At 39.1% G+C, this 17,429-nt stretch overlaps 1 protein-coding gene across 5 annotated transcripts in view; it reads left to right on the forward strand.

Annotated features, from left to right (window-relative positions):
• LOC126272262 (hydroxylysine kinase) overlaps nucleotides 1-17,429 on the forward strand; it is a 215,773-nt gene that overhangs the window by 120,096 nt on the left and 78,248 nt on the right. For all 5 annotated transcript variants that reach the window (XM_049974996.1, XM_049974997.1, XM_049974995.1 and 2 more), the window contains exon 2: nucleotides 4,850-5,006. In XM_049974996.1, the coding sequence (XP_049830953.1) occupies nucleotides 4,860-5,006 (147 nt within the window). In that variant the 5' untranslated portion in view covers nucleotides 4,850-4,859. The remainder of the gene's footprint in view (nucleotides 1-4,849; nucleotides 5,007-17,429) is intronic.

A 17,429-nucleotide genomic window follows, 5' to 3' on the forward strand; every position in this document is an offset into this window, starting at 1 on the left:
GTGTACAGAACGAACTGAGTTGTTCCCATGGAGTGGAACCTAGCAGGTGGTGACCTCTGCCACATTCAAAACACCATGCAATACGTTGATAATGCTCCACAACTGATATTCATTTTTCCACTATTACCTCCATTCTGAAATGCCTGACTAAAAGCACCAGCACATGTCCTTTTCTTCCATTTTCTGGTTTTTCACAGAGAGAAGGTCTGCCACTTTATTCTTCATCACGCAGTTTTGTTTGACCATGCTGGAAATGCCTGTGCAACATTACCACTATGTTTTCTAATGGTTGCCATTTATTCCCACAACCTCAGCATAAATTGTTGCAGCACTCTTCTCCTGTATAAGCAGAAAATTAAGTACTGGATGATATTCCACCAAACAAATGGGCTACATCATTTTGTTTTTGCTGCTCTAATGATGCGCTGCAGCACTGTGACATCAGGAGTACTAAGACTACAGATATGTGCCTAAAAACAAACAAAAAAATAATTATGTAAATCTTTTTTGATGTGATAATTAAAATCTTCCCTCATTCTACATAGACAGGGTGAGTCAGCATTGTGTGATGGTTTTTGAATTTGTAGTACACAGTGACATTTTAAGATGTTGTTGTTTGTTGTGGTCTTCAGTCCTAGGACTGGTTTGATTCAGCTCTCCATGCTACTCTATCCTGTGCAAGCTTCTTCATCTCCCAGTACCTACTGCAACCTACATCCCTCTGAATCTGCTTAGTGTATTCATCTCTTGGTCTCCCTCTATGATTTTTACCCTCCACGCTGTGCTCCAATACTAAATTGGTGATCCCTTGCTGCCTCAGAACATGTCCTACCAACCGATTCCTTCTTCTGGTCAAGTTGTGCCACAAACTTCTCTTCTCCCCAATACGCTTCAATACTTCCTCATTAGTTATGTGATCTACCCATCTAATCTTCAGCATTCTTCTGTAGCACCACATTTTGAAAAGCTTCTATTCTCTTTTTGTCCAAACTATTTATCGTCCATGTTTCACTTCCATACATGGCTACACTCCATACAAATACTTTCAGAAATGACTTCCTGACACTTAAATCTATACTCGATGTTAACAAATTTCTCTTCTTCAGAAACGCTTTCCTTGCCATTGCTAGTCTACATTTTATATCCTCTCTACTTTGACCATCATCAGTTATTTTGCTCCCCAAATAGCAAAACTCCTTTACTACTTTAAGTGTCTCATTTCCTAATTTAATTCCCTGAGCATCACCCGACTTAATTCGACTACATTCCATTATAGTCGTTTTGCTTTTGTTGATGTTTATCTTATATCCTCCTTTCAAGACACTGTCCATTCCATTCAACTGCTCTTCTAAGTCCTTTGGTGTCTCTGACAGAACTGCAATGTCATCGGCAAACCTCAAAGTTTTTATTTCTTCTCCATGGATTTTAATACCTACTCCAAATTTTTCTTTAGTTTCCTTTACTGCTTGCTCAATATACAGATTGAATAACATTGGGGAGAGGCTACAACCCTGTCTCACTCCCTTCCCAACCACTGCTTCCCTTTCATGCCCCTCGACTCTTATAACTGCCATCAGGTTTCTGTACAAATCATAAATAGCCTTTCGCTCCCTGTGTTTTACCCCTGCCACCTTTAGAATTTGAAAGAGAGTATTTCAGTCAACATTGTCAAAAGCTTTCTCTAAGTCTACAAATGCTAGAAACGTAGCTTTGCCTTTCCTTAATTTTTCTTCTAAGATAAGTCGTAAGGTCAGTATTGCCTCACGTGTTCCAGTATTTCTATGGAATCCAAACTGATCTTCCCTTTGTTAGGCTTCTACTAGTTTTTCCATTTGTCTGTAAAGAATTCGTGTTAGTATTTTGCAGCTGTGGTTTATTAAACTGATTGTTCGGTAATTTTCACATCTGTCAACACATGCTTTCTTTGGGATTGGAATTTTTATATTCTTCTTGAAGTCTGAGAGTATTGCGCCTGTCTCATACCTCTTGCTCACCAGATGGTAGAGTTTTGTCAGGACTGGATCTCCCAAGGCCGTCAGTAGTTCCAATGGAATGTTGTCTACTCTGGGGGGCTTGTTTCGACTCAGGCCTTTGAGTTCTCTGTCAAACTCTTCATGCAGTATCGAATCTCCCATTTCATATTCATCCCCATTTTTCTTCTACTGTATTTCTTTCCCCCATTCCTGTCAGTTGTTCCCTTATGCTCTCCCTGAAACACTGTACAACCTCTGGTTCTTTCGGTTTATCCAGGTCCCATCTCCTTAGATTCCCACATTTTTGCAGTTTCTTCAGTTTTAATCTACAGTTGTAGATTGTGGTCAGAGTCCACATCTGCCCCTGGAAATGTCCTACAGTTGAAAACCTGGTTCCTAAATCTCTGTCTTACCATTATATAATCCATCTGATACCTTTTAGTATCTCCAGGGTTCTTCCATGTACACAACCTTCTTTCATGATTCTTAAACCAAGTGTTAGCTATGATTAGGTTGTGCTCTGTGCAAAATTCTACCAGGATCCTTCCTCTTTCATTTCTTAGCCCCAATCCATATCCACCTACTACGTTTCCTTCTCTCCCTTTTCCCACACTCGAATTCCAGTCATTCATGACTATTAAATTTTCGTCTCCCTTCATTATGCAGAGCTAGTTGGCATATAAACTTGTACTACTGTAGTAGGTGTTGGCTTTGTATCTATCTTGTCCACAATAATGCGTTCACTATGCTGTTTGTAGTAGCTTACCTACATTCCTATTTTCCTATTCATTATTGAACCTACTCCGGCATTACCCCTATTTGATTTTGTGTTTATAACCTTCTAGTCAGCTGACTAGAAGTCTTTTTCCTCCTGCCAACTATATCTAACTTTAACCTACCCATTTCCCTTTTTAAATTTTCTAACCTACCTGCCTGGTTAAGGGATCTCAAATTCCACACTCCGATCCGTAGAACGCCAGTTTTCTTTCTCCTGATAATGACATCATCTTGAGTAGTCCCCACCCGGAGATCCAAATGGGGGACTATTTTACCTCTGGAATATTTTACCCATGAGGACGCCATCATCATTTAATCATACAGTAAAGCTGCATGCCCTCAGAAAAAATTACAGCCGTAGTTTCACCTTGCTTTCAGCTGTTCGCAGTACCAGCACAGCAAGGCCGTTTTGGTTATTGTTACAAGGCCAGATCAGTCAATCATCCAGGCTGTTGCCCCTGCAACCACTGAAAAGGCTGCTGCCCCTCTTCAGGAACCACATGTTTGACTGGCCTCTCAACAGATACTCCTCCGTTGTGGTTCTACCTACGGTACGGCTATCTATATCACTGAGGCACACAAGCCTCCCCACCAACAGCAAAGTCCATGGTTCATTGGGGGAGGGGGGATTTAAGATATTGCACCTTATTTTATTTCAAAAGATACACAAAGAATTACAGTTTCTGTCCTATATGTTAATTTTCACAGAAATTAAGTATTTTTGAAAGATAATGCCTCCTTTTTCAGCACACTCATCGAACTTCTGCACAAAGTATGTCAGCACTTGCTCCAAAATGTTACAGTGCATAGCAAGAACCTCTTGTTTAATGGTATCCTTTAATTCAATTGCAGTACATGGCTTCTGATGTACACTTTATTCATGATGAAATCCCACAAGAAAAAGTCACGTGGAGTAAGACCTGAAGAACGGGCGCCCTGTCAACATGTCCTCTCTTGGATATCAGTTTCCCCGGAAAAAACTCGCTTACTTCAGACACGCGCAGAGTGGAAGTGTGAGCTGTCACACCATCTTGCTGAAACCCAACATTCTGATGTTTTATGCCATGGAGATGAAGTTCTGGGATAAGATATTCACACAACATGGCCAAATAACACTCAGCGTTGATGGTGATGGCTCTCCCATTTTCTTCAAAGAAATAAGGCCATACGACACCAAATTTCCATAATACAGCTCACCCTGTAATCCTTTAACAATGACATGGGTGCTACTGCACTTGCTGAGGGTTGTTTGTTTATTAACTCTATGGTATAGATAAAAATGAGCCTCATCTTACATTAAAATTATAAATTTAGGTTCTTTCTCTAACATCTCTTTCAGTGCTTCAGCAAAATGTCTCCATATCACAAAATCTCAAGGTTTCAACTTCTGAACAATCACAATTTTGAAGGGATGAAAATTTAGAGTGTAAAATGCACTGAATGGATAAATTTGATAACCCAAGAGACTGTGCCTGTCATCTTGTAGATCGGTTGGAGCTCTGTTGAATTGCATGATGCCCCACTTAAATATTTTCAGGTGCACGGCCATCTTTGCACTGCCTCCTGGTTTTTCCTTCAACGCAGAACCTGTCTCACGAAAGTTCTTAATCTGCACCATTAATGCTGAACTGGAGACAGAACTCCCTCTGAGGGGTGGCAACAGATTCTGCAGTTTTAAAGAATGTTTCTATGATGAGCACACGGTGTTGCACAGTGCACCTCTCTACTGAAACTAGTCTAATGCTGCAGGGGAAAACAATGAGCCAAAGCATGCTCCTCCACTATACTGACTCACCCATCACTACAGAGTCAAAAACATCAGGTAACACTGACTCACCCTGTACAAACGTCACCCTTCATGATAAGATCTACGTAACATAATGAAATTTTACTAACACAACAAAACTGTAAATGCTTTACAAATAGGTGACAATAGCTTTGATTGTGTCTTGTAAACTAGTTTGCTGATGTAATGTTTGAATATTGACAGTGTTTGTTAATACTATTGATTACAGCAAAGAAAACTGTTTGCACTTGCTCTACATGCTTGAGAAATACTTTTTTGTTTGACAACTAAACGTATTTATTTTCTTTTGCAGGAAGCAAAGAATGAATGAATTCTTGGAGCCTGGAAAAAGGATACGACCTGACATAAATAAAGAGGCTGCAGCAGAGTTGGCATACAAATTATATGGGCTACCAGAAGTAACAGTTACTGAACTCAATGGTTATGATGATAAAAATTTCCACTTAAAGGTTTTATTACTTTTACTTAAAACATTTTAATTATTCTGTTTTACTCATTAGCTATGGAGACTATCTCCATTCATCTATACTTTTGTTCATTATTTTTATACTCTTAAGCAAATAACTTTTCGGGTGTTTTCTTTTCTGAACCTTCGCTTCAGGAAATTAAACATATTCTTTGCTGCAGATGAAAGTGCTGTAAATCTTACATCAGATTTCTGCACTATTATACACACACACACACACACACACACACACACACACACACACACACACACACAGAGAGAGAGAGAGAGAGAGAGAGAGAGAGAGGGGGGGGGGGGGTAAAACTCTGGATGCAAACTACAGTGACATTCTTACTGACAGCAACTGCTGCCTGTTTTGTCTCAAAACTTAGTTTAAAGCTATCACTTACTACACATTGTGGAGCTTTGCCTCTTACACAGTTTTGTCAGCTATCCCTTTTTTTGATAATGCCTTCCAATTTCTGTTCCCATTTTCTGTATATCTTCTCTGACACTGTCTATTTGTCTATTCACTTTAGTTTTGACTGGTTGTAACACATTTGTCCTCCAGGATTTTCAGTTAATATCATCTATCATGCTTTCATATCCACCATACATAATAAAAAGCATATAAATGTCTTCCTAATTTTATTATTTTTGATTTATGGATATTAAAGGTGGTGTTAAGTCCATTTTGATTCCACAGTGACTCCATTTGCTGAACATTCACATTCACACTTTTCCTTTTCTTTCACAATCAATTTTTTAACAGTTCTCTATATCTCTTTACAGTCTTGTTTTAGCCTTCCTATACATTTCTTTGTAATGTCCTTTCCTAAACCTTGCCTTTTCGTTTGGTAACTGTATTCCAAACAGTGTTGAACCATGAGTTTCTTCTGTGTCTATTGTCCAGCACTTAATTTTCTGCAGTTTAATGGTTTCTCTCATTTCTTCAATGAAGTTGTGGGGCTATCAATACTTACAACCACTTCTAGTGAGCTAGGGCTGCAATACCTGTGACTTGATCAAAAACTGCAGTGCAGCAGTGCATTTCAAGCTGCATCTGTGAATGGATGTGCTTCCAGTATTGTGCTTGTCAATAAATTTTGTCCTTATATTGACATTCCCATCTCATTACTGGTATATTTCAACCACCTTGTAGTAAATTTTACCAAAAAGCCATGCATGCCAGGTCTCTTTAGTGCCTTTATTAATATGCCTAGATTTTGATTTCAGTTGTCCTTAGAATGCCTGTGTTCTATTTTGATGAATTTAATATCATTGCCCTGACTATGGCTAATTCTGGATTATAATGGATCACTAAAGCTTCTTGTACTGAGAAGGTCTAATTTGTGTCTAGAATCTATCAGTATGTGATCTATCTGTGTCACTGTATTACCACTGGGGGGGGGGGGGGGGGGGGTTGCTGTTTTCCCTTGTGAACTATTTTAGTTGTCAGCAATGTGGATAAAATGACCACATTTTCAAATTTTGCAGATAAGAGTAATCCTATTCATTTAACTTTATCAGCTATTCCATTTATTCCAATGCTACCTACAATTTAGACCCTTTGAGAAAAGATCTTGGCAAGAAAGATCCTGTAGCTATTATTAGGGCTAACAAGATCAGGTTGCACCATACCCTCAATCATGCAATTGAGAATGACTTCAGGCACATTACTGGGAATGCTTCTGGCACAAATGTGAAGATTGTGTTATTTTTTCAGTTATATGAAAAGCCCTAGATGAAGCATTCTGTCGAATATGTAAATGCATGCTTCATAGATCACTCAGCAGAATGGGATGATCACATATGGATTTAATTTGTGTGTCATCCCTCATTGGATCACACTGACATGGCATATACCTGGATGTTTCTAGAAAGAGGTTACTTCCACAACTAATTTTCAGAAGCATCCAGTCTAACCACAGTACTAGCTGTCCCATTTATATGTTTCCCAATATTATCACTAGGCAGGTCTTGGATTAAACTTTTATGAAAGAAAAAATTGCCAAATAGCTATAGACACAGTTGCAACAATCAGCGGAGACACACATAATGGCAGTTTGGGTATTACAAATAGTAAAAATTACAATACATTTGAACTTTTCCATCAAAACATAATAAACATAATAAAAGAGAAAGAGGAGCTACACACATTACTATAGGAAACTGAAAATCTAAAGGTATTCCCATAGATGTGCTATGCATGGCAAAACATCGTTTGGGATTCAAAGGAATTGAAGTTACACCTATATGGATAAAAATTACTATCACATTACTGTAGGTTTAACACAATAAAAGGGGAAGTGACTACATACAAAAAAAAATAATAATAATAAATTGAATAAAGTCACTGCTATAGAGCTTAATGAGTAGCATCAATTGTACTGAACAGCTCTTTGAGTGCTGTACTTCAGTAACAGATTTACAAACTTACAGGACAGTACCCAGAATGAGATTTCCACTCTGCAGCGGAGTGTGCACTCATATGAAACTTCCTGGCAGATTAAAATTGTGTGCCCAACCAAGACTTGAACTCGGGACCTTTGCCTTTCGCGGGCAAGTGCTCTACCATCTGAGCTACCGAAGCACGACTCACGCCCGGTGCTCACAGCTTTACCTCTGGCAGTATCTCGTCTCCTACCTTCCAAACTTTACAGAAGCTCTCCTGCAAACCTTGCAGAACTAGCACTCCTGAAAGAAAGGATACTGTGGAGACATGGCTTAGCCCCCAGGCTGTGGCTAAGCCATGTCTCCAGTATCCTTTCTTTCCGGAGTGCTAGTTCTGCAAGGTTCACAGGAGAGCTTCTGTAAAGTTTCACTGCTTCTATTACAGAAAAAATGTTACAGCTTGTGTTTGGAAACATGATTAGATGAATTGAATTTTGTGTTCAACAATTGGGGGGGGGGGGGGGGGGTGCTTTCAATATTTAATGTGAAAATTTGTAAGTAAAAATGAATATTCAATTAATTAATAACTTATATATCACTGAGTTTCATTTCAGCATATTCACTGCGGCATATGGCATGCAAGGCTAACAATCATACGGCACTGTGGAGAGACTTTTTGAACACCCTGTATAATGGTGTGGCATAAGCCCTCCCTCTTATGGGAATGGAATCATATCTTAACAGTTTTGAAACAAATTAACAAATGATATCACAGGAAGAAGACAGAACCCAGAAAGGGAAGACATTAAATATAGTGTCCCTCAAAGTCTGGTGCATGGCACACTCCTGTTCTTGATCTACATAAATGATTTACTCAGGATACTGGAGAAATCTTCAAAACCATGTTGTTTACTGATAACACAAGTAAGCTGGTAAAGGACCTGGACACATCTGCACCAGATATAGACAGCACAATAATGGCACAGGCTTACAACTGATTCAAATCAAATAGCTTAGCCCTTAATCTCCTTAATTTTACAAAGAATCCTCTCCTCCCAGCAATGGCACCAACCTTGATGAGAGTGACACCAGTTTGAATGAGCACTGGAATGAGTGTGGGATGGAGAACAGCAACCAGGTATAAAATTTAGTTGTGTTGCCAACCATGGGAATACATCCCATATAACTTGATTTTTATAAATATCTACACTACAGGTCCATGTACTGACACTGGTGGATCAATCAGTACTGACTGCCCACTGTGCCATTATCTGCCAAAGGTGTTGTACAGTCACAGTATGGAAGAGCATGGGGACATCACACCACTCCCCTGGCCGTTGTGTTTCCCAGCCCTTGAAAACACTACTTCTCACCCACATAGCTCCTCCATTGGCATCACAATGCTGCGTTCACCCCACACCAGTCCTTCCACCAAGGAAAAATCCCTGGAAATGCTGGGAACTGAACCCACATCCTTCACATAGCAGTTGGACACACTGCCCATTTTTCTATGGAGGCAGACTTATGAACTTCTACCACACTTAAAGTGCAGTTCACTTGAACCCAAATGTAGTCAGAAGTAAACTGACTTTACAAAAGGACAGATGCTCAACAGTAGAATACAATGCTAAATGATACAAACTATAAAACATGCTCACAACACTCAAAAAGCAGCACAACAAATTATACACGAGGTTCAACAGCTGAGCTAATGCTGCTACTGCTCTGAAGCACTATTGATTTCTAAGGTTGGCAACAAATGGTGAATCACACTGTTATCCCAAAATGGTCTCATTTCTGTTACTCAGCACAACAGAGTTGAAAGGATATTGTATTACTGTCATTCAGTTTGTTTAGTCAGTGCTGTAAGAATGGTAAATTGTAGTGATTGATAGTGACTGTGAATCATTGTTGTAATTCTGCTGAGTAATCTGAATCTATGACTTTGCAGTTCACAATTTGTTCATGCAGATAATATGATGTTAATGAGACAGATACCATGAACAGTTGTGCAGAAAGGAAGAAAATTTGATATCACAGAAATGAATGTTTGTAGATGGCATCAGACAAAGAATGAATTAAACAATGCTAGTTCCATTGGTACTGAAAAAGGCAAGGCATAACAAACTGAAGGAACAGTTTGTTCAGTACATGTGAAAGAAATGCAATGAAGGCTTCCCAATTAATTGAGAAATTATCTGAATGAAGATGTAAGAGATGAAGAGAAATTTCATCAGGTCACCTTCCATTCGGAAAGTGGATGCACTCAGTGACTGCATGTGAGTTATAAATTACAGAGTGCAGCAATCAGTCGTCCTTTTTAGATGTTATTATGCAAATCCAGATTTTGGCTAGTAGCTAGCAATTCTCAAGGCACTGTTTTCTATTCTTAAAGCATATAAGTGACAGTCACAGTTCAGTCAAAGCACTGTGACTACGCCCGAGCAACAGTGACTTACATGCATTGAGAATAAAAAATAGCACATTGAGAATGGCTAGCTACTAGCCAAAATCTGGATTTGCATAATAAAATCTAAAAAGGATGATTGATTGCTGTACTCTATAATTTAGAAGAGAAATTTTCCGACAGTGTGTAGCATGGATACAATCCAAGTACAGGCTGGTTTGCTTAGGATGATGAAAAGGATGGGGGCTTAGATTTCAGACACAGAAGAATGTTAATTCAATGACTCCCTATGGTGTTCAGTGAAAAACTACAATCATATCAAACCAACTGATCAGTTGCAGGAAACAGCATGACTGCTTTGCTATATGTGCAATGTTGAGTAGATGTGTATTTATTTTGATTTTGATATAACATCAAAGGTTACTCTCAATGTGAGGCCATTGAAATTGTTCCTATAAAAAACTTTGGCAAATAAAAGGCAAAGTAAAAGAATTTCTGGATGGCCTAGCAGATGGAAGGAAGCTGCCCCCATGTGTGATTTTTCACAGGAAACCGTACCAAAAGGGAATCTGCCTACAGGACTTGTCTTTAGACATAAACAAACAGGATGGATGGCAAATACCTGATCTTAGATTGGTTGTACGTTGTTTGGAACATAATATGGATTACACACCTCTACTTAGGTTCAGACTGGAGTTGTATATTCTAATGCTGATATCTACAACAGGTTGTTAGTAGACACCAGGGAGAAAATTGAAAATTTTGAAGTATGAAAGTACAAAGGAAAAACTACTGTTATGTAATTAGCAAATTGTCCTTATTCCTATATAAGTATCTGGTTTTCTCTTATTCATTTTCTAGTTATTTTTTCTGTGCTGTGTTTTGTTCCATTAATTTATCCAACACGAAACAAAATTTTGTAATTTTTCATTTTTACAGTGATAGATGGTCAATTGAGCAACCAACCTGTTGCCAGTTAGATCAGAATCTGAACTTGGGGTTTAGCTGACCTGAAGAGATCCTCCTCCTTTATTTAAATGGCTTCTCCACTGAGGCCTATTTGGTAAGGCTGACCCTACCAGTAATTACACTACCACCATAATACCCATAAGAATGGTTGGCATAATATTAGTAATGACAAGTTAGGACCAAGTGCCAATTAGAAATCTAGTCCTGAATCCCTGCCACTCATAGACAGTGTACTATCATTTGTGCCACATGAGCACAGCTCTCAAGATGAGTAAAATCTTCAGCTTGTCATCTTTCCTTGTAAACTCAGGAAAGGCTGTCTCATTGTGCTGTGAGACTAGCAGTTCAATGAAAAGATATAATGGGGAAGCCAGCTTATACACAGAGTCATGACTGTAGCTGAGAATGAATTTTTACTCTTTTCAAAGTATGTTAGCACTGATAATATGCAAAAAATTAAGTACCAGATTAGTTTTAATCCAGATTCCTGCTTTGGATACATTCATGAGGCATGCTCAGATGGCATATGCCCACAAAAGGCTGAAGAAATCCTTCTCCTTTATTTTATTGAGTTCTGCACTGAGGCCCATTTGGTATGGCTGACCCTACCAGTAGTTACACAGTTACACTACCACCATAACAGCCATCAGAATGGTTGGCATAATATTCGCAATGACAAGTTAGGACTGAGTGCCAATTATCAGTCCAGTCCTGAATCCATGCCATTCATAGACAGTGTACTATCATTTATGCCATATGAGCACAGCTCTCAAGATGAGTCAAAAATTCAACTCATTATCTTTCCTTGTGAGCTCAGGAGAGACTGTCTCATTGTGCTGTGAGACTAGCAGCTCAGTGAAAGGATATAGTGGGTGGGGGAGGGGGGGGGGGGTCGACTTATCTGTAGCCTCATGATTGTAGCTGAGAATGAATTTTTACTCTATTAAAAGTATGTTCAGCACTGATAATACGCAAAAAATTGAGTACCAGATCAGAATTTCAGTCCACATTCCTGCTTTGGATAAATTCATGAGACATGCTCAGATGGCATACACTTACAAAAGGCTGTAGTTTTACTACACATTTAAGACTTTCTGGGCCAATGAGAAATGATGCAATGAAACTAACAGATTGCTTTTGGTAATTCCATACATCTCATGATGTAGGAAGGTATGTCACAAGTTGTACTGTATCAAGAGGGAGAAGATGAGACAAGTTAAAAGAGATAAAGACTGAAATTGTGGAATACCAACACTAGACTCACAACAATGACTGTCTCCAATTCATAAAAATGTATTACTTAGTCACAAATGGCGGCATATAAGTAGGATAAGTATGGTTCTGACACCAAAATAAGAGGTGAAGATTGAAGAAGTGGTAAAAATACTGGGCTCCCATCTGAGAGAAACAAGATTCAAATCCATATGTAGCTATGATTGTCAATAAGGTATCTTTGAAAAAGGATACAGCAATTTTCTTCTTATCTTTACCCTACCTGAGCTTCTACTGTTGCTAACATCCACGTTCCCAATGGACATAAAACCTAAACAAAGTATGTGCTATATTGATCATTTGTGACAAAGATGGCTGCTGGAATGATTTTGAGTATGGATATTTGCATTTTTTGGATAGTGCACTGTTACCTGAGCTTTAATACCAAAAAGCAATGCCATACCTTTAGCTAATTCAATATAGCTATACGCATCAAAGTAAAATTCAATCTGGAAAAATAGGAAAAATATTATGAGACAGATTTGCTGGCCAGTACTTAACTTCAGAGGGTGAAATGTATTGTTCTGCTGATAAACATAAATAAAAGGGAACATGTCAAACTATGTAGCTTTTGGAACTAACAAAGATGATTTAGTAGATAACCTGAGCAGCCCTCTTAGGTTTTTTGCAGCTGATGCTGTTATTTGCTGTCTAATAAAGTCACCAGAACATCAAAACCAATTGCAAAATGACTTAGACTTGGCATCAGGATAGTGCAAAAAGTAGCAGTTGTCTCTCAATAAGGAAAAATATGAGGCCATTTACATGAGTTCAAAAAAAATCCATTAAATTTTCATTACACAAAAAACATTGCAAATTTAAAGGTCATCAATTCAACTAAAGACCTATAAATTACAATTATGAGCAACTGAAGTTGTGATGAGCACATAGATAATGTTGTGGGGAAGGCAAACCAAAGACTTCATTTTATTGGCAGAACATTAAGAAGATGCAACAGGCCTACTAAAGAGATTGCATCCACTGCTAGAGTATTGCTGTGCTGTATGGGATTCTTACCAGATAGAGTTGATGTTGGGCACAGAGAGTGTCACAGGTGATAAGCAAGTTGGGATGTCAATCAATAAAAGAAAGGTGTTTTTTATTGTGGTGAGATCTTTTCACCAAATTTCAGTCATCAACTTTCTCCCCTGAATGTGAAAATGTTTTACTGTCACCAATCTACATAGGGTGAAATGATCATCATAATAAAATAGGACCAAACAAGGTGGCACAGTGGTTAGCACACTAGTGGTTAGCACACTGGACTTGCATTCAGGAGGACAATGGTTCAAATCCATGTCTGGCCATCCTAATTTAGGTTTTCTGTGATTTCCCTAAATTGCCTGAGGCAAATGCTGGGATGTTTCCTCTGAAATGGCACAGCCAACTTCCTTGCCTAATCCAATCGGACTGATGACCTCACTGTTTGGTCTCTACCCCAAATCAGCCAACCAATAAAATAAGAGAAATCAGAACTTGTACAAAAAAATTTGTGTTCATTTCTACCATGCACTTTAGAGAGTGGAACAGTGGAGAAATATTTTGAAGGTGGTTCAAAGAACCCTCTGCCAGGCACTTAACTATGAATTCCATATGGAGGTGTAGATACCTGAAGAGCCCATCATCAAGGAAGAGAGAAGGTTAGACTGAGAAGGAAGGGAAAGTTACCCAGACCCCAAGACAATAAGCACTTTACCATCTTAAGTCCAGAGGTGATAAGGACAAAGTGAGAAGTAAAAATATATTTTGGCTAAAAGAGATAACCAATGCAAATGACAGTTAGGACAGGAAAATGAGCCATTATATACATGCACACTACCTGACAAAAATAGTGTAGGGGCCAGAAAGGGAGGAGGAAACGAAATGAAATGTCACAGCCTGAGAGGGTATGTGATATCATTTCAGTGATTACAAAATTGAACCAAATTTACAAAGAACTTACCAGTATGAGCTCACATATCAGGATGGTGTTGCACCCTCTCTGGCATGGAAGCATGCACTTATTCAGTTGGAAAGGGTGTCATAAAGTTGTTGTGTCTTCTCTTGAGGTACAACAGTCCACAACTGTTGCATTGGGACGGAGATGATGTCCAAACTGGACTCACTGGATCTATGGATATTGATGGCCACAGGAGTAGCTCAAGATCATACAGGCAATTCATAGAGACCTGTGCTATATATGGAAAAGCATTGTCCTGCTGAAAAATGGCACCAAACTGTCGCATGAGAGATAACACATGAGGACGCAGGACATCTGCCATCAGAGTTCCACGGCCTGAAGTCACACCTAATGGCTGTCCACACCAAGACACCTGGAGTAACACTAGTGTGCCTGTACAAAACATTATAAGAATAGAAGCTCTGTGCAGGACACCATCATATCCACCATAGATGGTCATCTACGTTAGAGCAGAACTGTGTTTTATTGCTGAACGTGGTGCAGCACCATTCATCAGCTGTCCATGCTGCCTGCTCATGGCACTACTCCAGACACAACTCTTTTATGTATGGTGTTAATAGCAGCCTATGCTTGGAACAGAAGTTCCCAATTTCAACTGGTGCTAGCCTTTAATCAATAGAGCAGGATGACACAGAATGTTGCATGAAGCCATAGATGTGAATGTGTTACGATGTGCTTGATACACAATATGGTGATCCTCCCTTACGGTGGTAAGATGTGATCAAATGTAACCTTGGTGATGAGTATGCCTGTCCTGACATTCCCAAACAGTCCAGCATCAGGCCACTGTCACATCTGAATGCATCACAAATCTTGATATTGCACATCAACAATCCAACCAAATGGAGACCCACAATGAGTCCCTTTCAAACTCTATCAGGTGCTGATAACACTGTCTCACATAAGCATGCTGCATCTCCATGTCCTTAACAGTGATCACTCAACACATAAAGCTGTTCATGCTTGGAAACAATGCTAAACACAAACAGCACTAATGCACTTTGGCTGCTGTTCCACCTGTCACGGAGTATTGTGAGTGTTATTTACATACCCTTTTGATGGTGTGTATGTGTATGCAGTAACACTGGCATTGAACCATGTTCCCTAGGTCCTTCACTATTTTTGTCAGTCAGTGTATTTAATGGGAAAGAAATTAACAGTGCAATTAAGAATTAGGACAGAAAAAAATGAGCCACTATGTATACTATTATAGAAATACAAGTTGTTGTTTAATATTACCAAAAACCTTGAAATGTTCTCGATTGATTTACTTCAAATTTTTACACAATACTCTAATAAATTTTCTGATGAGCATATGCTAAATATTTTTAAATATGTATGGTATATAAGTATACATAGACTGTATAATGGGGTCACATTATTAACAAAAACCTGGAAAAGTTCTTGATGAATTTACTCCTGATTTCTTGACAATACTCTAATGTATGGACAAACATAGGTATGGACAAGCACAGGCTATATATAAAAGCATATATGCTATGCAATGGGGAAAAGTTGTAAACAAATACCTCAAGAAGTTCTTGACCAATTTACTTAAAATTTTGAAAAATAGTTACATATTTTAGTACATGTAGTATATAAATATATACAGTATATACAATAACACATAAAGAAGAAACACTGTTAGCAAAATTCTGAATCAATGTTTCATTGACTATAAGAAGGTCAGCGAGAGGTGGAAGATGAAGCAGGCATATATGGGGTAGGGAGGAATGGACAAGAGAGGGGGAAGGAAGAGACAGACAGAGAGAGGAGGGAGGAGGAAGTGGAGAGATATAGGAGGACAGGACGATGGACAAAGAGCATAGGGAGGTCAGGACATACATCCAATTCCCATAAGTATTTAGCAATTGTGAAGCATTGCTGGGTTTGGGCTTGTTAGTGTGTGTGTGTGTGTGGGGGGGGGGGGGGGGGGGGGTGCATTTTATCTGGTGTTTTGGTAGATATTTTCAATTTTGTTTTTACAATGTGCAGCTGGAGTCAGCCCAAACACATCATGTCTTTCATGTAATGCCCAGCATCAATGGAAAGCACTGATCTGTTTCCCATTACACACAAAATAATTTTTAAAGTGGAATTTTACATCTCCATTCTATAGAGTGGTTCCAAATTAGTGTAGTGCAATATTCTTTCTATCAATATGTATTAGCAGGAAAATTAAAACATGAACAGTAACCAGCACTTCAGCAGTGGATGGGCAGTGCTGCAGCATGCCAGGAGAACTAATGGGCCACGTTGGTGCTGTCACACTAAGAGTACTGTTTGTTATTCTTTGTTTTTCAATATTCCTGTTAATATGCATCAATGAAATGAATGTTGCACTACACTAATCTGTGGCCACTCTATCAAATAGGAATGTAAAATTTTGCTTTAAAAATCACTTTGTTTGTAATGGAAAACAGAGCAATACTTTCCATCGACACTGGGTATTGCATGAAGTGATGAGCAGTATATGCCAGTGCTAACTTCGTGACACATTGCAAATATCTGCCAAAACACCAAGGAAAAGGTGCCAGATGACTCTTAGCAAATATACTCTTGTGTGTGAACACATAGAGGGCAATATGTTAACAGAGATTAAGTGCAGCAGAATGCCGGGATTGAGCAATGAGTTGGAGGGCAAGTTCCCATTTTCCAGATTCAGTGAAATTAGCATTGTGTGGGAGGATCTAAACAGCACATTTGGTATAGCAAACAACCAGTGGTGGGGCTGGAGTAGTTGGTAGTGATGGTTGCACGGGGCAGGTTTTGCAGTGGAGTGATTGCACAGGTGGGAAACTTGGGGGTAGTCTTGCGGCAGCCACAGGCATGTGCATTTGGATGTTTGTGTGTTTGAATGCATGTATTTTTGCTAGAGAAGGAGCGAGAGCCCAAAAACTAGTATAAATACCATTCTCAAGTGCAATTTTCTATGCGCCACAGATCATTCAGCTATAATTGAGTGGTTGCCTTCCTTTATTTTACTTGATAATTGTTTGGGAATGTCATAAAATTTAACTAACTAGGATGGTACAGGAGGGGCGGGGGGGGGGGGGGCTGGAGAGAGTGGGGAGGAGGGTGATGGAAGGTGACAGTTGGTGTTGTTGGTGGCGATTCAGAAAGAGAGGACCTTGTTTCATTGTTTGACTTGTGAAACTCATAGCCCTGTCAGAGTAAAGTATTGGGGCATTCAAGACCTGGATGGTACTGGATGATAAGCAGAGTGTTTCTGGAAATGAGGATTGTATTAGTCAGAGAATGAACAGAGGATTCTGACTGAGAGATTTGTTTGTGAATAAGATATTTTGGGTTGCTGCTGGAGACTACATCATGGAGAAGTTGTTGATGTACATGTTGAGAAGATCAGTGGTTCTACTGACTACCCAAAATACACAAATAGAACCACTTGCTCATACCATAATACC

Source organism: Schistocerca gregaria, chromosome 5 (genome assembly GCF_023897955.1).
Source record: "Schistocerca gregaria isolate iqSchGreg1 chromosome 5, iqSchGreg1.2, whole genome shotgun sequence".
Classification (NCBI taxonomy): domain Eukaryota; kingdom Metazoa; phylum Arthropoda; class Insecta; order Orthoptera; family Acrididae; genus Schistocerca; species Schistocerca gregaria.